Source organism: Oncorhynchus keta, chromosome 37, assembly GCF_023373465.1.
Source record: "Oncorhynchus keta strain PuntledgeMale-10-30-2019 chromosome 37, Oket_V2, whole genome shotgun sequence".
NCBI lineage: Eukaryota > Metazoa > Chordata > Actinopteri > Salmoniformes > Salmonidae > Oncorhynchus > Oncorhynchus keta.
The window spans coordinates 25,180,315-25,203,112 of NC_068457.1; the positions used below are offsets into that span (position 1 = coordinate 25,180,315).

The following is a 22,798-nucleotide window of genomic DNA, read 5'->3' on the forward strand; positions in this document are numbered from 1 at the left end:
TGGAACAGGGGGGGGGTTCTGCATTGCATTGTGGGTATGATGAGTGAGAGCGGGGGGGATTACAAATCTCTGGGGTGTCCAAGTCACTCAACATCACAGGCCATCTAGAGTGTGTTAGCACAGTGCAGTGTGCATGACTGCTACAGGTCACATTCACAGGATATTCTGACTCTCTTTCTCACTCCCTCCCTGTCTCCTTCTCTTCGTGACAGTCTTTATGAGTGCAATGGGGCGAGCTGGCGGGCGGTCGACCAGACAAGCTGTATCCTATATATATATATCAGGTTGACCAGACAAGCTGTATCCTATATATATATCAGGTTGACCAGACAAGCTGTATCCTATATATATATATATATATATCAGGTTGACCAGACAAGCTGTATCCTATATATATATATATCAGGTTGACCAGACAAGCTATATCCTATATACAGTGGGGCAAAAAAGTATTTAGTCAGCCACCAATTGTGCAAGTTCTCCCACTTAAAAAGATGAGAGAGGCCTGTAATTTTCATCATAGGTACACTTCAACTATGACGGACAAAATGAGGAAAGAACATCCAGAAAATCACATTGTAGGATTTTTAATGAATTTATTTGCAAATTATGGTGGAAAATAAATATTTGGTCACCTACAAACAAGCAAGATTTCTGGATCTCACAGACCTGTAACTTCCTATTCTTTAAGAGGCTCCTCTGTCCTCCACTCGTTACCTGTATTAATGGCACCTGTTTGAACTTGTTATCAACCTCAAACAGTCACACTCCAAACTCCACTATGGCCAAGACCAAAGAGCTGTCAAAGGACACCAGAAACAAAATTGTAGACCTGCACCAGGCTGGGAAGACTGAATCTGCAATAGGTAAGCAGCTTGGTTTGAAGAAATCAACTGTGGGAGCAATTATTAGGAAATGGAAGACATACTGATAATCACCACTGATAATCTCCCTCGATCTGGGGCTCCACGCAAGATCTCACCCCGTGGGGTCAAAATGATCACAAGAACAATCCCAGAACCACACGGGGGGACCTAGTGAATGACCTGCAGAGAGCTGGGACCAAAGTAACAAAGCCTACCATCAGTAACACACTACGCCACCAGGGACTCAAATCCTGCAGTGCCTGACGTGTCCCCTGATTAAGCCAGTACATGTCCAGGCCCTTCTGAAGTTTGATAGAGAGCATTTGGATGATCCAGAAGAAGATTGGGAGAATGCCATATGGTCAGATGAAACCAAAATATAACTTTTTGGTAAAAACTCAACTCGTCGTGTTTGGAGGACAAAGAATGCTGAGTTGCATCCAAAGTACCTACTGTGAAGCATTGGGGTGGAAACATCAGGGCATTGAAGATGAAACGTGGCAGGGTCTTTCAGCATGACAATGATCCCAAACACACTGCCCGGGCAACGAAGGAGTGGCTTTGTAAGAAGCATTTCAAGGTCCTGGAGTGGCCAAGCCAGTCTCCAGATCTCAACCCCATAGAAAATCTTTGGAGGGAGTTGAAAGTCCGTGTTGCCCAGCAACAGTCCCAAAACATCACTGCTCTAGAGGAGATCTGCATGGAGGAATGGGCTAAAATACCAGCAACAGTGTGTGGAAACCTTGTGAAGACTTACAGAAAGTGTTTGACCTCTGTCATTGCCAACAAAGTGTATATAACAAAGTATTGAGATAAACTTTTGTTATTGACCAAATACTTATTTTCCACCATAATTTGCAAATAAATTCATAAAAAATCCTACAATGTGATTTTCTGGATTTTTTTTCTCATTTTGTCTGTCACAGTTGAAGTGTACCTATGATGAAAATTACAGGCCTCTCATCTTTTTAAGTGGGAGAACTTGCACAATTGGTGGCTGACTAAATACTTTTTGCCCCACTGTATATATATATATACATATAGCAGGTTGACCAGACAAGATGTAGCCTATATATACAGTGCCTTGCGAAAGTATTCGGCCCCCTTGAACTTTGCGACCTTTTGCCACATTTTTTTGTGAAGAATCAACAACAAGTGGGACACAAAAAAAAAAAAAAAGTTTGAAATATCCAATAAATGTCGTTCCACTTCATGATTGTGTCCCACTTGTTGTTGATTCTTCACAAAAAAATACAGTTTTATATCTTTATGTTTGAAGCTTGAAATGTGGCAAAAGGTCGCAAAGTTCAAGGGGGCCGAATACTTTCGCAAGGCACTGTATATATCAGGCGGGCGGTTGAGCAGACAAGCTGAATAATCATATATATCATTATATACAGTTGAAGTCGGAAGTTTACATACACTTAGTTTGGAGTCATTAGAACTCGTTTTTCAACCATTTCACAAATTTCTTGTTAACAAACTGTAGTTTTGGCAAGTCGATTAGGACATCTACTTTGTGCATGACACGAGTCATTTTTCCAACAATTATTTACAGACAGATTATTTCACTTATAATTCACTGTATCACAATTCCAGTGGGTCAGAGGTTTACATACACGAAGTTGACTGTGCCTTTAACAGCTTGGAAAATTCCAGAAAATTATGGCTTTAGAAGCTTCTGTCTGTTAGGCTAATTGACATCATTTGGGAAATCAGCCAAGACCTCCACACGTCTCCACTCCAATAGCTTGACTTTGTTGTCCTTAAGCCAGTTGTCCACAACTTTGGAAGTATGCTTGGGGTCATTGTCCATTTGGAAGATCCATTTGCAACCAAGCTTTAACTTCCTGACTGATGTCTTGAGATGCTGCTTCAATATATCCACCTACTTTTCCTCCACATGATGCCATCTAGTTTGTAAAGTGCACCAGTCCCTCCTGCAGCAAAACACCCCCACAACATGATGGTGCCACACCCGTGCTTCACTGTTGGGATGGTGTTCTTCGGCTTGCAAGCCTCCCCCTTTTTCCTCCAAACATAACGATGGTCATTGTGGCCAAACAGTTCTATTTTTGTTTCATCAGACCAGAGGACATTTCTCCAAAAAGTACAGTCGTTGTCCCCATGGGCAGTTGCAAACCATAGTCAGGCTTTTTTATGGCAGTTTTGGAGCAGTGGCTTCTTCCTTGCTGAGTTGCCTTTCAGGTTTTGTCAATATAGGACTCGTTTTACTGTGGATATAGATACCTTTGTACCCGTTTCCTCCAGCATCTTCACAAGGTCCTTTGCTGTTGTTTTGGGATTGATTTGCACTTTTCACAACAAAGTACGTTCATCTCCAGGAGACAGAACGCATCTCCTTCCTGAGAGGTATGACGGCTGCGTGGTCCCATGGTGTTTATACTTGCGTACTATTGTTTGTACAGATGAACGTAGTACATTCAGGCATTTGGAAATTGCTCCCAAGGATGAACCAGACTTGTGGAGGTCTAAAAACAATCTGAGGTCTTGGCTGATTTATTTTGATTTTGCCTTGATGTCAAGCAGAGGCACTGAGATTGAAGGTAGGCCTTGAAATACATCCACAGGTACACCTCCAATTGACTCAAATAATGTCAATTAGCCTATCAGAAGCTTCTAAAGCCATGACATAATCTTCTGGAATTTTCCAAGCTGTTTAAAGGCACAGTCAACTTAGTGTATGTGTAACGGCGTTCTTCGTTTGTCAAAAGAGAGTCGGACCGAAATGCAGCGTGGTGGTTACTCATGTCTTTAATGAAGGAAGAGCGATACATGAAATAACTATACAAATGCAAAACAACAAAACGGAACGTGAAACCTAATTACAGCCTATCTGGTGAAACTACACAGAGACAGGAACAATCACCCATGAAATACACAGTGAAACCCCGGCTACCTAAATACGGTTCCCAATCAGAGACAACGGGAATCACCTGACTCTGATTGAGAACCGCCTCAGGCAGCCAAGCCTATACAACACCCCTACTCAGCCGCAATCCCAAATACTACAAACCCCAATACAAAAATACAATATATAAACCCATGTCACACCCTGGCCTGACCAAATATATGACGAAAACACAAAATACAATGACCAAGGCGTGACAGTATGTAAACTTCTGACCCACTGGAAATGTGATACAGTGAATTATAAGTGTGTCTATAAACAATTGTTGAAATTACTTGTGTCATGCACAAAGTAGATGTCCTAACCAACCTGCCAAAACTACAGTTTGTTAACAAGAAATTAGTGTAATGCTTAAAAAATGAGTTTTAATGACTCCAACCTAAGTGTACGTAAACTTCTGACTTCAACTGTATCATACGTACATTTAACCATGACCATATAGACGTCTATGGTGCAGATGGGAGGCTGAGGCAGACGCTCGCCCTTCTCCAGGATGTCTGGGATCTCTCGCGTGGGGATGCCGTCATACGGCTTCCCTCCAAAAGTCATCAGCTCCCAGATAGTCACACCTGGAGAGAGAGTGAGAGAGAGAGAGGGAGAGAGTGAGAGAGGGAGAGAGAGAGAGAGAGAGAGAGAGAGAGAGAGAGAGAGAGAGAGAGAGAGAGAGAGAGAGAGAGAGAGAGAGAGAGAGAGAGAGAGAGAGAGAGAGAGAGAGAGAGAGAGAGAGAGAGAGAGAGAGAGAGAGAGTGAGAGAGAGATTGGGAGGGAGAGAGAGAGAGAGAGAGAGAGAGAGAGAGAGAGAGAGAGAGAGAGAGAGAGAGAGAGAGAGAGAGAGAGAGAGAGAGAGAGAGAGAGAGAGAGAGAGTGTAATGTGTACTGTTAATTTTAATTGTTTATTTCAGTTGGTTTATTATCTATTTCACTTGCTTTGGCAATGTTAATATATGTTTCCCATGTCAATAAAGCCCTTAAATTGAAATGAAAGAGAAAGAGAAAACAAAAGACAGAAAATGAGGGAGAGAGAGATAGATAGGGAGAGAGGAAGAAAGCAAGTAAGATAGAAAGAAAGAGAAAATGAGAGGGAAAGAGAAAGAAAGGAGAAACAGGATGTCAGGTCATTTTGGCAAATAATGCGTCTAGTATTGTTTGTTTGTAATGTCACACACACCGTAGCTCCACACATCACTCTGGTGTGTGAACTTCCTGTAGTGAATACACTCCAACGCCATCCACTTAATGGGCATCTAGAGAGAGAGAGAGAGAGAGAGAGAGAGAGAGAGAGAGAGAGAGGGGGAGGGGAGTGAGAGTGCGAGAGAGAGAACAAGAGAAAGAGAGTGAGAGGGGGATGAGAGAGAGAGAGAGAGAGAGAGAGAGAGAGAGAGGGGGGGATGAGAGAGAGAGAGAGAGAGAGACAGAGGGGGGATGAGAGAGAGAGAGATGAGAGGGAGGGGATGAGAGAGACAAAGGGAGAGGTGAAGAGAGAGAGAATGATTATTCACTCTAGTGCACTGATGATACAAATGTCAAGAGAGAACAGAGAAGTGTTGGTGAATGTTTCCTCTCCAACCTAAAACTCTCTGATTCATCATCATGGAAAGGTTGTGTGGGTCTATGTAGAAAAATAGATTCTCTGTTTTCATATTCCTGGTAGAACTGACCTTAACACTTTTAACAGTTAATACCATCTACATTCTAATCCTAGTCAAGAATTGAGTAGCCTCCTTCCATTACGTTCCATTCATATCCATGGCAGGAATTGAAATGAAATGAAACAGTCTTCCAAATATGAAGGTCAGCTTTCATTATGTGCATGACCTTGTATCCAAGGCTGACTACTGCATGTTGCAAGGCATTTTCTGGGATGGACAGTGATATGCCAGTGTAACACTTGTTACAGTGGAATGTACAACATGTCAACATTGGCCGTCATAGCAACCAGTACCACATCATGTGATTTTATTCTGGACTGGAGAACCCAATGACCCCCAGCAGGTAGGTACACTGTGGAAACCTATTACCTACTAGAACATGACCGGTATTATATCCTGTCTATATTAACTGGGTTTCATCTCTCACTCTCTTCTCTACTGCAACTTCAAGAGGAAAATGAAACACACTTGTTTTCAATGGTATTCAGTGCATTCAGAAAGTATTCAGACCCCTCGACTCTTTCCACATTTTGTTACGTTACAGCCTTATTCAAAAATGAATTTTAAAAAAACGTTTTCCTCATCCATCTACACACAATACCCCATCATGACATCACAATACCCCATCATGACATCACAATACCCCATCATGACGAAGTGAAAACAGGTTTTTAGACATTTTTGCAAATGTTTTAAAATAAAAATGGTTGCTGATAATGTGCCTCTGTAGGCCTATGTAGACATTCCATTTAAAATCAGCTGTTTCCAGCTACAATAGTCATTTACAACATTAACAATGTCTACACTGTATATCTGATCAATTTGATGTCTTTCAAAAACAAGGACATTTCTAAATGACCCCAAACTTTTAAACGGTAGTGTATATATTAATCAATGGTTTACATTAAACATTTAGATGTGATTCTGTATACCATCCCAACACACACACACACACACACACACACACACACACACACACACACACACACACACACACACACACACACACAACACACACACACACACACACACACACACACACACCTTGCCCCCGTCAGCGTTATACTCTTTCTCGTCGACGTCCAGCAGTCTGGCCAGGCCAAAGTCAGTGATCTTGATGTGGTTGGGGGACTTTACCAGAACATTACGGGCTGCCAGATCTCTGTGGACCAGCCTTCTCTCCTCCAGATACATCATACCCTGGGATGGTGGCAGAGAGAGAGAGAGAAAGAGAGAGGAGGGAGAGAGAGAGGGAGAGAAAGAGAGGGGAGGGAGAGAGAGAGAGAATGGGGAGAGAGATAGCGAGAGGAGAGAGAGTGGGGAGAGGAGAGAGAGAGAGAGAAGGAAGGGAGAGGGGAGAGATAGAGAGGAAAGAGGAGATAGAGAGACAGAGCGAGAGAGAGAGATAAATAGAGAGAGAGAGAGAGAGAGAGAGAGAAAGAGAGGGAGAGAAAGAGAGAGAGAGAGAGAGAGAGAGAGAGAGAGAAAGAGAGAAAGAGAGAAAGAGAGGGGAAGGAGAGAGAGGGAGAGAGAATGGGGAGAGATAGAGAGGAAAGAGGAGATAGAGAGACAGAGCGAGAGAGAGAGATAAATAGAGAGAGAGAGAGAGAGAGAGAGAGAAAGAGAGGGAGAGAAGGAGAGAGAGAGGGAGAGAGAATGGGGAGAGATAGCGAGAGGAGAGAGAGTGGGGAGAGGAGAGAGAGAGAGAGGAGGAAGAGAGAGAGAGGGAGAGAGAGGAGGAAGGGAGAGGGGAGAAAGATAGAGAGGAAAGGGGAGATAGAGAGACAGAGTGAGAGAGAGAGATAAATAGAGAGAAAGGGGGGAGAGGAGAGATAGAGATAGGATAGAGTAGATAGAGAGAGAGATCGACAGCGAGAGAGGGAGGGAGAGAGCGAGAGAGGGAGAGACAATAGAAATAGAGAGATCGACAGCGAGAGAGGGAGGGAGAGAGCGAGAGATGGAGAGACAAATAGAGATAGAGAGATTGACAGCGAGAGAGGGAGGGAGAGAGAAATACAAAAAAAATCTGATTGTGTATTGCCATTTCCTTCACAATCATCATCATCATCACAATCATTATTGTCACAATCATTATCATCATCAACATCAACACCACCACCATCACCACCATCATTCTCTCTTCTCCCTGCCCTGCGATGTGTTCTCCCTACCCTGTTCCCCCTACCCTGGTCTCCTGGCCCTGTCCTGCCCTGTTCTCCCGACCCTGGTCTCCTGGCCTTGTCCTGCCCTGTTCTCCCTACTCTGGTCTCCTGGCCCTGTCCTGCCCTGTTCTCACTACCCTGGTCTCCTGGCCCTGTCCTGCCCTGTTCTCCCTACCCTCTTCTCCTGGCCCTGTCCTGCCCTGTTCTCACTACCCTGGTCTCCTGGCCCTGTCCTGCCCTGTTCTCCCTACCCTCTTCTCCTGGCCCTGTCCTGCCCTGTTCTCACTACCCTGGTCTCCTGGCCCTGTCCTGCCCTGTTCTCCCTACCCTCTTCTCCTGGCCCTGTCCTGCCCTATTCTCCCTACCCTGGTCTCCTGGCCCTGTCCTGCCCTGTTCTCCCTACCCTGGTCTCCTGGCCCTGTCCTGCCCTGTTCTCCCTACCCTGGTCTCCTGGCCCTGTCCTGCCCTGTTCTCCTGGCCCTGTCCTGCCCTGTTTCTCCCTACCCTGGTCTCCTGGCCCTGTCCTGCCCTGTTCTCCCTACCCTGGTCTCCCGGCCCTGTCCTGCCCTGTTCTCCCTACCCTGGTCTCCCGGCCCTGTCCTGCCCTGTTTTCCCTGCCCTGCCCTGTTCTCCCTGACAGACTGGGACAGGAGGTGTGTTAGGGAGAGTGACCCTGACAGACTGGGACAGGAGGTGTGTTAGGGAGAGTGACCCTGACAGACCGGGACAGGAGGTGTGTTAGGGAGAGTGACCCTGACAGACCGGGACAGGAGGTGTTGGGACAGGAGGTGTATGAACCTCACCTTCACACACACACCTCCCAATCCACACACCGCCCAGTCCACACACCGCCCAGTCCACACACCTCCCAGTCCACATACCGCCCAGTCCACACACCGCCCAGTCCACACACCGCCCAGTCCACACACCGCCCAGTCCACACACCTCCCAGTCCACACACCGCCCAGTCCACACACCGCCCAGTCCACACACCGCCCAGTCCACACACCGCCCAGTCCACACACCTCCCAGTCCACACACTGCCCAGTCCACACACTGCCCAGTCCACACACCTCCCAGTCCACACACCTCCCAGTCCACACACCGCCCAGTCCACACACCTCCCAGTCCACACACCTCCCAGTCCACACACTGCCCAGTCCACACACTGCCCAGTCCACACACCTCCCAGTCCACACACTGCCCAGTCCACACACCGCCCAGTCCACACACCGCCCAGTCCACACACTGCCCAGTCCACACACCTCCCAGTCCACACACTGCCCAGTCCACACACCTCCCTCTGATTCCACATCACTTAGAATTACACCCCCCTCAGACAGGGACAATATGATAAGACAGGGCCGACAGAGAGACGTACTCGTAGAAATAAAGCAGGTGTGTGTGTGTGCCAGAGAGAGACTGTGTGGCCATGTCTCTTGTCTATTTACTAGAACTGCATACTGTGTAATAATCATATGACCTACTATACAGAATGTACTGCATACTGTGTAATAATTATATGACCTACTATACAGAATGTACTGCATACCATGTAATAATCGTATTACCTACTATTTAGAATCTAATGCATACTGTGTAATAATCCTATCACATACTATTTAGAATGTACTTCATACTGTGTAATAATCATATCACCTACTATTTAGAATCTACTGCATACCGTGTAATAATCCTATCACCTACTATTTAGAATGTACTGCATACCGTGTAATAATCCTACCACCTACTATTTAGAATCTACTGCATACCGTGTAATAATCCTACCACCTACTATTTAGAATCTACTGCATACTGTGTAATAATCATATCACCTACTATTTAGAATCTACTGCATACTGTGTAATACTCCTATCACCTACTATTTAGAATATACTGTGTAATAATCATATCACCTACTATTTAGAATGTACTGCATACCGTGTCATAATCCTATCACCTACTATTTAGAATGTACTGCATACCATGTAATAATCATATCACCTACTATTTAGAATGTACTGCATACCGTGTAATAATCCTATCACCTACTATTTCGAATGTACTGCATACCGTGTAATAATCCTACCACCTACTATTTAGAATGTACTGCATACCGTGTAATAATCCCATCACCTACTATTTAGAATGTACTGCATACCGTGTAATAATCCTATCACCTACTATTTAGAATGTACTGCATACCGTGTACTAATCCTACCACCTACTATTTAGAATCTACTGCATACTGTGTAATAATCATATGACCTACTATACAGAATGTACTGCATACCATGTAATAATCGTATTACCTACTATTTAGAATGTACTGCATACCGTGTAATAATCCTACGCCTACTATTTAGAATCGACTGCATACTGTGTAATAATCATACTACCTATCACCTACTATTTAGAATCTACTGCATACTGTGTAATAATCCTATCACCTACTATTTAGAATGTACTGCATACCATGTAATAATCATATTACCTACTATTTAGAATGTACTGCATACCGTGTAATAATCCTATCACCTACTATTTAGAATGTACTTCATACTGTGTAATAATCATATCACCTACTATTTAGAATCTACTGCATACCGTGTAATAATCATATCACCTACTATTTAGAATATACTGCATACCGTGTAATAATCCTATCACCTACTATTTAGAATGTACTGCATACTGTGTAATAATCATATCACCTACTATTTAGAATCTACTGCATACTGTGTAATACTCCTATTACCTACTATTTAGAATGTACTGCATACTGTGTAATAATCATATCACCTACTATTTAGAATGTACTGCATACCGTGTAATAATCCTATCACCTACTATTTAGAATGTACTGCATACCGTGTAATAATCCTATCACCTACTATTTAGAATGTACTGCATACCGTGTAATAATCCTATCACCTACTATTTAGAATCTACTGCATACCGTATAATAACCATATCACCTACTATTTAGAATCGACTGCATACTGTGTAATAATCATACTACCTATCACCTACTACTTAGAATCTACTGCATACTGTGTAATAATCCTATCACCTACTATTTAGAATCTACTGCTACCGTGTAATAATCCTATCACCTACTATTTAGAATGTACTGCATACTGTGTAATAATCACATCACCTACTATTTAGAATCTACTGCATACTGTGTAGTAATCCTATCACCTACTATTTAGAATCTACTGCATACCGTGTAATAATCCTATCACCTACTATTTAGAATGTACTGCATACTGTGTAATAATCACATCACCTACTATTTAGAATCTACTGCATACTGTGTAGTAATCATATCACCTACTATTTAGAATCTACTGCATACCGTGTAATAATCATATCACCTACTATTTAGAATGTACTGCATACCGTGTAATAATCCTACCACCTACTATTTAGAATGTACTGCATACTGTGTAATAATCATATGACCTACTATACAGAATGTACTGCATACCATGTAATAATCGTATTACCTACTATTTAGAATGTACTGCATGCCGTGTAATAATCCTATCACCTACTATTTAGAATCTACTGCATACCGTGTAGTAATCTCATCACCTACTATTTAGAATCTACTGCATACCGTATAATAATCATATCACCTACTATTTAGAATCAACTGCATACTGTGTAATAATCATATCACCTACTATTTAGAATCTACTGCATACTGTGTAATAATCCTATCACCTACTATTTAGAATGTACTGCATACCGTGTAATAATCCTATCACCTACTATTTAGAATGTACTGCATACCGTGTAATAATCCTATCACCTACTATTTAGAATGTACTGCATACCGTGTAATAATCCTATCACCTACTATTTAGAATGTACTGCATACTGTGTAATAATCCTATCACCTACTATTTAGAATGTACTGCATACTGTGTAATAATCATATCACCTACTATTTAGAATGTACTGCATACTGTGTAATAATTATATGACCTACTATACAGAATGTACTGCATACCATGTAATAATCGTATTACCTACTATTTAGAATCTAATGCATACTGTGTAATAATCCTATCACATACTATTTAGAATGTACTTCATACTGTGTAATAATCATATCACCTACTATTTAGAATCTACTGCATACCGTGTAATAATCATATCACCTACTATTTAGAATATACTGCATACCGTGTAATAATCCTATCACCTACTATTTAGAATGTACTGCATACTGTGTAATAATCATATCACCTACTATTTAGAATCTACTGCATACTGTGTAATAATCATATGACCTACTATACAGAATGTACTGCATACCATGTAATAATCGTATTACCTACTATTTAGAATGTACTGCATACCGTGTAATAATCCTATCACCTACTATTTAGAATGTACTGCATGCCGTGTAATAATCCTATCGCCTACTATTTAGAATCGACTGCATACTGTGTAATAATCATACTACCTACTATTTAGAATGTACTGCATACTGTGTAATAATCATATCACCTACTATTTAGAATCTACTACTGAGTAAGAATGTATACTCTTACCAACATACTCCTCCATATTGAGAATGTCAACAGATGCGTACCTGCTTTGTTACCCATTATTTATTCATGTTGGTACAGCCCGTCCCCTTATATTATCTGATTTAGATCGTAGGTACAGGTATTCAGACTCATGTTGGTACAGCCCGTCCCCTATCTGATTTAGATCGTAGGTACAGGTATTCAGACTCATGTTGGTACAGCCCGTCCCCTATCTGATTTAGAACGTAGGTAAGGTATTCAGACTCATGTTGGTACAGCCCGTCCCCTATCTGATTTAGAACGTAGGTACAGGTATTCAGACTCATGTTGGTACAGCCCGTCCCCTATCTGATTTAGAACGTAGGTACGGTATTCAGACTCATGTTGGTACAGCACGTCCCCTATCTGATTTAGATCGTAGGTTCAGGTATTCAGACTCATGTTGGTACAGCCCGTCCCCTATCTGATTTAGAACGTAGGTAAGGTATTCAGACTCATGTTGGTACAGCCCGTCCCCTATCTGATTTAGATCGTAGGTACAGGTATTCAGACTCATGTTAGTACAGCCCGTCCCCTATCTGATTTAGAACGTAGGTAAGGTATTCAGACTCATGTTGGTACAGCCCGTCCCCTATCTGATTTAGAACGTAGGTACAGGTATTCAGACTCATGTTGGTACAGCCCGTCCCCTATCTGATTTAGAACGTAGGTAAGGTATTCAGACTCATGTTGGTACAGCCCGTCCCCTATCTGATTTAGAACGTAGGTACGGTATTCAGACTCATGTTGGTACAGCACGTCCCCTATCTGATTTAGATCGTAGGTTCAGGTATTCAGACTCATGTTGGTACAGCCCGTCCCCTGTCTGATTCAGAACGTAGGTACAGGTATTCAGACTCATGTTGGTACAGCCCGTCCCCTATCTGATTTAGATCGTAGGTACAGGTATTCAGACTCATGTTGGTACAGCCCGTCCCCTATCTGATTTAGAACGTAGGTACGGTATTCAGACTCATGTTGGTACAGCCCGTCCCTATCTGATTTAGATCGTAGGTTCAGGTATTCAGACTCATGTTGGTACAGTGTGGTATTCAGACTCATGTTGGTACAGCCCGTCCCCTGTCTGATTTAGAACGTAGGTACAGGTATTCAGACTCATGTTGGTACAGCCCGTCCCCTATCTGATTTAGAACGTAGGTACAGGTATTCAGACTCATGTTGGTACAGCCCGTCCCCTATCTGATTTAGAACGTAGGTACGGTATTCAGACTCATGTTGGTACAGCCCGTCCCCTATCTGATTTAGATCGTAGGTTCAGGTATTCAGACTCATGTTGGTACAGCCCGTCCCCTGTCTGATTTAGAACGTAGGTACAGGTATTCAGACTCATGTTGGTACAGCCCGTCCCCTATCTGATTTAGAACGTAGGTACGGTATTCAGACTCATGTTGGTACAGCCCGTCCCCTATCTGATTTAGAACGTAGGTACAGGTATTCAGACTCATGTTGGTACAGCCCGTCCCTATCTGATTTAGAACGTAGGTACAGGTATTCAGACTCATGTTGGTACAGCCCGTCCCCTATCTGATTTAGAACGTAGGTACAGGTATTCAGACTCATGTTGGTACAGCCCGTCCCCTATCTGATTTAGAACGTAGGTACAGGTATTCAGACTCATGTTGGTACAGCCCGTCCCCTATCTGATTTAGAACGTAGGTACAGGTATTCAGACTCATGTTGGTACAGCCCGTCCCCTATCTGATTTAGAACGTAGGTACAGGTATTCAGACTCATGTTGGTACAGCCCATCCCCTATCTGATTTAGAACGTAGGTACGGTATTCAGACTCATGTTGGTACAGCCCATCCCCTATCTGATTTAGAACGTAGGTAAGGTATTCAGACTCATGTTGGTACAGCCCGTCCCCTATCTGATTTAGAACGTAGGTACAGGTATTCAGACTCATGTTGGTACAGCCCGTCCCCTATCTGATTTAGAACGTAGGTACAGGTATTCAGACTCATGTTGGTACAGCCCACCCCCTATCTAATTTAGAACGTAGGTACGGTATTCAGACTCATGTTGGTACAGCCCGTCCCCTATCTGATTTAGAACGTAGGTAAGGTATTCAGACTTGACCTGTGTGTATGTAGAGGACAGGCTTAAAGTGGGATTGTGTGTGTGTGTGTAGGTGTGTGTGTATGTCACACCCTGAATTGTTTGTGTGTGTTTGCGTATATTTGACACACTCCCACTACAGCGTCATACATGTTTCTACCTGCTCTCACAGTCTCACGTTAGAATAAGACGTTCATACATGTTTCTACCTGCTCTCATGTTAGAATAAGATGTTCATACATGTTTCTACCTGCTCTCACATTCTCAAGTTAGAATAAGACATTCATACATGTTTCGACCTGCTCTCACGTTAGAATAAGACATTCATACATGTTTCTACCTGCTCTCACAGTCTCACGTTAGAATAAGACGTTTATACATGTTTCTACCTGCTCTCACAGTCTCATGTTAGAATAAGATGTTCATACATGTTTCTACCTGCTCTCACAGTCTCACGTTAGAATAAGACGTTTATACATGTTTCTACCTGCTTTCACAGTCTCACGTTAGAATAAGACGTTTATACATGTTTCTACCTGCTCTCACAGTCTCACGTTAGAATAAGACGTTTATACATGTTTCTACCTGCTCTCACAGTCTCACGTTAGAATAAGACGTTTATACATGTTTCTACCTGCTCTCACAGTCTCACGTTAGAATAAGACGTTTATACATGTTTCTACCTGCTCTCATGTTAGAATAAGACGTTCATACATGTTTCTACCTGCTCTCACAGTCTCACGTTAGAATAAGACGTTTATACATGTTTCTACCTGCTCTCACAGTCTCATGTTAGAATAAGACGTTTATACATGTTTGTACCTGCTCTCACGTTAGAATAAGACGTTCATACATGTTTCTACCTGCTCTCACAGTCTCACGTTAGAATAAGACGTTCATACATGTTTCTACCTGCTCTCACAGTCTCATGTTAGAATAAGACGTTCATACATGTTTCTACCTGCTCTCAGTCTCACGTTAGAATAAGACGTGCATACATGTTTCTATCTGCTCTCACAGTCTCACGTTAGAATAAGACGTTTATACATGTTTCTACCTGCTCTCACAGTCTCATGTTAGAATAAGACGTTCATACATGTTTCTACCTGCTCTCACAGTCTCACGTTAGAATAAGACGTTCATACATGTTTCTATCTGCTCTCACAGTCTCACGTTAGAATAAGACGTTCATACATGTTTCTACCTGCTCTCACAGTCTCACGTTAGAATAAGACGTTCATACATGTTTCTACCTGCTCTCACGTTAGAATAAGATGTTCATACATGTTTCTACCTGCTCTCACGTTAGAATAAGATGTTCATACATGTTTCTACCTGCTCTCACGTTAGAATAAGACGTTCATACATGTTCTACCTGCTCTCACAGTCTCACGTTAGAATAAGACGTTCATACATGTTCTACCTGCTCTCACAGTCTCATGTTAGAATAAGACGTTTATACATGTTTGTACCTGCTCTCACGTTAGAATAAGACGTTCATACATGTTTCTACCTGCTCTCACATTCTCAAGTTAGAATAAGACGTTCATACATGTTTCTACCTGCTCTCATGTTAGAATAAGACGTTCATACATGTTTCTATCTGCTCTCACAGTCTCACGTTAGAATAAGACGTTCATACATGTTTCTACCTGCTCTCATGTTAGAATAAGACGTTCATACATGTTTCTACCTGCTCTCACAGTCTCATGTTAGAATAAGACGTTCATACATGTTTCTACCTGCTCTCACAGTCTCACGTTAGAATAAGACGTTTATACATGTTTCTACCTGCTCTCACAGTCTCACGTTAGAATAAGACGTTTATACATGTTTGTACCTGCTCTCACGTTAGAATAAGATGTTCATACATGTTTCTACCTGCTCTCACAGTCTCACGTTAGAATAAGACGTTCATACATGTTTCTACCTGCCCTCACAGTTTCATGTTAGAATAAGACGTTTATACATGTTTCTACCTGCTCTCACAGTCTCATGTTAGAATAAGACGTTTATACATGTTTGTACCTGCTCTCACGTTAGAATAAGACGTTTATACATGTTTGTACCTGCTCTCACGTTAGAATAAGACGTTCATACATGTTTCTACCTGCCCTCACAGTTTCATGTTAGAATAAGACGTTTATACATGTTTCGACCTGCTCTCACAGTCTCACGTTAGAATAAGACATTTATACATGTTTCTACCTGCTCTCACAGTCTCACGTTAGAATAAGACGTTTATACATGTTTCTACCTGCTCTCACGTTAGAATAAGACGTTCATACATGTTTCTACCTGCTCTCACAGTTTCATGTTAGAATAAGACGTTTATACATGTTTCTACCTGCTCTCACAGTCTCACGTTAGAATAAGACATTCATACATGTTTCTACCTGCTCTCACAGTCTCACGTTAGAATAAGACGTTCATACATGTTTCTATCTGCTCTCACAGTCTCACGTTAGAATAAGACGTTCATACATGTTTCTATCTGCTCTCACAGTCTCACGTTAGAATAAGACGTTCATACATGTTTCTACCTGCTCTCACAGTCTCATGTTAGAATAAGACGTTCATACATGTTTCTACCTGCTCTCACAGTCTCACGTTAGAATAAGACGTTCATACATGTTTCTACCTGCTCTCACGTTAGAATAAGATGTTCATACATGTTTCTACCTGCTCTCACGTTAGAATAAGACGTTCATACATGTTTCTACCTGCTCTCACGTTAGAATAAGACGTTCATACATGTTCTACCTGCTCTCACAGTCTCACGTTAGAATAAGACGTTTATACATGTTTCTACCTGCTCTCACAGTCTCACGTTAGAATAAGACGTTCATACATGTTCTACCTGCTCTCACAGTCTCATGTTAGAATAAGACGTTTATACATGTTTGTACCTGCTCTCACGTTAGAATAAGACGTTCATACATGTTTCTACCTGCTCTCACATTCTCAAGTTAGAATAAGACATTCATACATGTTTCTACCTGCTCTCATGTTAGAATAAGACGTTCATACATGTTTCTACCTGCTCTCACAGTCTCATGTTAGAATAAGACGTTCATACATGTTTCTACCTGCTCTCACAGTCTCACGTTAGAATAAGACGTTTATACATGTTTCTACCTGCTCTCACAGTCTCACGTTAGAATAAGACGTTTATACATGTTTGTACCTGCTCTCACGTTAGAATAAGATGTTCATACATGTTTCTACCTGCTCTCACAGTCTCACGTTAGAATAAGACGTTCATACATGTTTCTACCTGCCCTCACAGTTTCATGTTAGAATAAGACGTTTATACATGTTTCTACCTGCTCTCACAGTCTCATGTTAGAATAAGACGTTTATACATGTTTGTACCTGCTCTCACGTTAGAATAAGACGTTCATACATGTTTCTACCTGCTCTCACAGTCTCACGTTAGAATAAGACGTTCATACATGTTTCTACCTGCTCTCACAGTCTCACGTTAGAATAAGACGTTTATACATGTTTCTACCTGCTCTCACAGTCTCACGTTAGAATAAGACGTTTATACATGTTTCTACCTGCTCTCACAGTCTCACGTTAGAATAAGACGTTTATACATGTTTCTACCTGCTCTCACAGTCTCACGTTAGAATAAGACGTTCATACATGTTTCTACCTGCTCTCACAGTCTCACGTTAGAATAAGACGTTCATACATGTTTCTACCTGCTCTCACAGTCTCACGTTAGAATAAGACGTTTATACATGTTTCTACCTGCTCTCACAGTCTCACGTTAGAATAAGACGTTCATACATGTTTCTATCTGCTCTCACAGTCTCACGTTAGAATAAGACGTTCATACATGTTTCTACCTGCTCTCACAGTCTCACGTTAGAATAAGACGTTCATACATGTTTCTACCTGCTCTCACAGTCTCACGTTAGAATAAGACGTTTATACATGTTTGTACCTGCTCTCACATTCTCAAGTTAGAATAAGACATTCATACATGTTTCTACCTGCTCTCATGTTAGAATAAGATGTTCATACATGTTTCTACCTGCTCTCACATTCTCAAGTTAGAATAAGACATTCATACATGTTTCTACCTGCTCTCATGTTAGAATAAGACGTTCATACATGTTTCTACCTGCTCTCAGTCTCAAGTTAGAATAAGACATTCATACATGTTTCTACCTGCTCTCACAGTCTCACGTTAGAATAAGACGTTCATACATGTTTCTATCTGCTCTCACAGTCTCACGTTAGAATAAGACGTTCATACATGTTTCTACCTGCTCTCACAGTCTCATGTTAGAATAAGACGTTCATACATGTTTCTACCTGCTCTCACAGTCTCACGTTAGAATAAGACGTTCATACATGTTTCTACCTGCTCTCACAGTCTCACGTTAGAATAAGACGTTCATACATGTTTCTACCTGCTGTCACAGTCTCACGTTAGAATAAGACGTTTATACATGTTTCTACCTGCTCTCACAGTCTCACGTTAGAATAAGACGTTTATACATGTTTGTACCTGCTCTCACGTTAGAATAAGATGTTCATACATGTTTCTACCTGCTCTCACAGTCTCACGTTAGAATAAGACGTTCATAAATGTTTCTACCTGCTCTCACAGTCTCATGTTAGAATAAGACGTTTATACATGTTTGTACCTGCTCTCACGTTAGAATAAGATGTTCATACATGTTTCTACCTGCTCTCACAGTCTCACGTTAGAATAAGACGTTCATACATGTTTCTACCTGCTCTCACAGTTTCATGTTAGAATAAGACGTTTATACATGTTTCTACCTGCTCTCACAGTCTCACGTTAGAATAAGACGTTCATACATGTTTCTACCTGCTCTCACAGTCTCATGTTAGAATAAGACGTTCATACATGTTTCTACCTGCTCTCACAGTCTCACGTTAGAATAAGACGTTCATACATGTTTCTACCTGCTCTCACAGTCTCACGTTAGAATAAGACGTTCATACATGTTTCTATCTGCTCTCACAGTCTCACGTTAGAATAAGACGTTTATACATGTTTCTACCTGCTCTCACGTTAGAATAAGATGTTCATACATGCTTCTACCTGCTCTCACGTTAGAATAAGACGTTCATACATGTTTCTACCTGCTCTCACGTTAGAATAAGACGTTCATACATGTTCTACCTGCTCTCACAGTCTCACGTTAGAATAAGACGTTTATACATGTTTCTACCTGCTCTCACAGTCTCACGTTAGAATAAGACGTTTATACACGTTTGTACCTGCTCTCACGTTAGAATAAGACGTTCATACATGTTTCTACCTGCTCTCACGTTAGAATAAGATGTTCATACATGCTTCTACCTGCTCTCACGTTAGAATAAGACGTTCATACATGTTTCTACCTGCTCTCACGTTAGAATAAGACGTTTATACATGTTTCTACCTGCTCTCACAGTCTCACGTTAGAATAAGACGTTCATACATGTTTCTACCTGCTCTCACGTTAGAATAAGACGTTCATACATGTTTCTACCTGCTCTCACAGTCTCATGTTAGAATAAGATGTTCATACATGTTTCTACCTGCTCTCACAGTCTCATGTTAGAATAAGATGTTCATACATGTTTCTACCTGCTCTCACAGTCTCACGTTAGAATAAGACGTTCATACATGTTTCTACCTGCTCTCACGTTAGAATAAGATGTTCATACATGTTTCTACCTGCTCTCACAGTCTCATGTTAGAATAAGACGTTTATACATGTTTCTACCTGCTCTCACAGTCTCACGTTAGAATAAGATGTTCATACATGTTTCTACCTGCTCTCACAGTCTCACGTTAGAATAAGATGTTCATACATGTTTCTACCTGCTCTCACAGTCTCACGTTAGAATAAGATGTTCATACATGTTTCTACCTGCTCTCACAGTCTCACGTTAGAATAAGATGTTCATACATGTTTCTACCTGCTCTCACAGTCTCACGTTAGAATAAGACATTCATACATGTTTCTACCTGCTCTCATGTTAGAATAAGACGTTCATACATGTTCCTACCTGCTCTCACAGTCTCATGTTAGAATAAGACGTTCATACATGTTTCTACCTGCTCTCACGTTAGAATAAGACGTTCATACATGTTTCTACCTGCTCTCAGTCTCACGTTAGAATAAGACGTTCATACATGTTTCTACCTGCTCTCACAGTCTCACGTTAGAATAAGACGTTCATACATGTTTCTACCTGCTCTCACGTTAGAATAAGATGTTCATACATGTTTCTACCTGCTCTCACGTTAGAATAAGATGTTCATACATGTTTCTACCTGCTCTCACAGTCTCATGTTAGAATAAGACGTTCATACATGTTTCTCAAACGTCAAATTTCTAGGTTGTTCCAAAAGTCAAATTTCAAAGTGTTTAAGATTAAGTTCAGGCATTAACTCTGAATGGTGAAGGTTAGACATTAACTCTGAATGGTGAAGGTTAGGCATTAACTCTGAATGGTGAAGGTTAGGCATTAACTCCAAATTGTTAAGGTTAGGCATTAACTCCAAGGTTAGGCATTAACTCCAAATTGTTAAGGTTAGGCATTAACTCCAAGGTTAGGCATTAACTCCAGATGGTTAAGTTTAGGCATTAACTATGAATGGTTAAGGTTAGACATTAACTCCAGATGGTTAAGGTTAGGCATTAACTCCGAATGGTTAAGGTTAGGCATTAACTCTGAATGGTTAAGGTTAGGCATTAACTCTGAATGGTTAAGGTTAGGCATTAACTCTGAATGGTTAAGGTTAGGCATTAACTCTGAATGGTTAAGGTTAGGCATTAACTCTGAATGGTTAAGGTTAGGCATTAACTCTGAATGGTTAAGGTTAGGCATTAACTCTGAATGGTTAAGGTTAGGCATTAACTCTGAATGGTTAAGGTTAGGCATTAACTCTGAATGGTTAAGGTTAGGCATTAACTCTGAATGGTTAAGGTTAGACATTAACTCTGAATGGTTAAGGTTAGACATTAACTCTGAATGGTTAAGGTTAGACATTAACTCTGAATGGTTAAGGTTAGACATTAACTCTGAATGGTTAAGGTTAGACATTAACTCTGAATGGTTAAGGTTAGACATTAACTCTGAATGGTTAAGGTTAGACATTAACTCTGAATGGTTAAGGTTAGACATTAACTCTGAATGGTTAAGGTTAGGCATTAACTCTGAATGGTTAAGGTTAGGCATTAACTCTGAATGGTTAAGGTTAGGCATTAACTCTGAATTCTTAAGGTTAGGCATTAACTCTGAATGGTTAAGGTTAGACATTAACTCCAGATGGTTAAGGTAAGGGCTAATGTCTGGGAAAGGTTGTGGTCCTTCTGTGGCTCAGTTGGTAGAGCATGGCGCTTGTAACGCCAGGGTAGTGGGTTCAATTCCCGGGACCACCCATACGTAGAATGTATGCACACATGACTGTAAGTCGCTTTGGATAAAAGCGTCAGCTAAATGGCATATATTATTATTATTATTATTAGGTTTAAAACAAAACTATCAAAATTGGATTGAAACTTGTAACCTTTGGCACCAGATGATTACCTTTGGCAGATGATCACACCCTAGTAAAACCCAAACCTACTAGAAGGTAACAGCGGTCACTGTTGCCCCCCGAGTGTCTGGTTTCTATGTCATCTCCCAACGTCCTCACACATGGATGGACATCCAATTCTGACCTGTATGACAGGTGACCTGGCTGTAGTGTTTACAGCTCAGCTTGTCACGGTTCAACAGAATGCATCAGAACTTCAAGCTCCCCTCAATGTGTATACACACACACTGCAATTGGGCCTATTATCAAGATGGTTAGTCATTGGAGAAAATTGATGTCCTGCCAACACATTAATGTTGATGACAAAGCCCAATGAGCGAAGATGTGAAGTGGAGGAAATCATAGAGGCTTGTGGTAAAGACTGTGGGGACTCTGTTCTCCGCCTTCATTTGTTGCTCAATGGACTGGATGGGAACATCGATGCGTGTGGTTGCAAACACACAATACACACACACGGACGCAGATAAGCAGGCACGCACACAGGCAGGCAGGCACGTGCACACACACACATGCACACACAAACACACACACACAAAGCAAGCCAAAACACACACAGAGGCAGACAGGGAGGAGGGCCAATTGAAGTGCATTATTCTGGATGATAAACAAGTGAATGGCACTTTGTGGTGTGATCAATAAGAGCCCCGGTGAGGAGGGGGTGTCTGTCTCCCTCCCCCTCCTCTACCCCTAGACAGTGGAGAAACAGACAGAGGGGGGTGTCTGTCTCCCTCCCTCTCCTCTACCACTAGACAGTGGAGGAACAGACATTGGGGGGTGTCTGTCTCCCTCCCTCTCCTCTACCACTAGACAGTGGAGGAACAGACATTGGGGGGTGTCTGTCTCCCTCCCTCTCCTCTACCACTAGACAGTGGAGAAACAGACAGAGACAGAGAGGGGGGTGTCTGTCTCCCTCCCTCTCCTCTACCACTAGACAGTGGAGAA

At 41.8% G+C, this 22,798-nt stretch overlaps 1 protein-coding gene across 3 annotated transcripts in view; it reads right to left on the bottom strand.

Moving 5' to 3' along the window:
* Positions 1-22,798, bottom strand: part of LOC127916785 (receptor tyrosine-protein kinase erbB-4-like) — a 419,139-nt gene that overhangs the window by 19,311 nt on the left and 377,030 nt on the right. For all 3 annotated transcript variants that reach the window (XM_052499916.1, XM_052499915.1, XM_052499917.1), the window contains 3 exons: positions 6,492-6,647; positions 4,967-5,042; positions 4,221-4,367 (listed from right to left, as the gene is read on the bottom strand). In XM_052499916.1, coding sequence (XP_052355876.1) covers positions 4,221-4,367; positions 4,967-5,042; positions 6,492-6,647 — 379 coding nt within the window. The remainder of the gene's footprint in view (positions 1-4,220; positions 4,368-4,966; positions 5,043-6,491; positions 6,648-22,798) is intronic.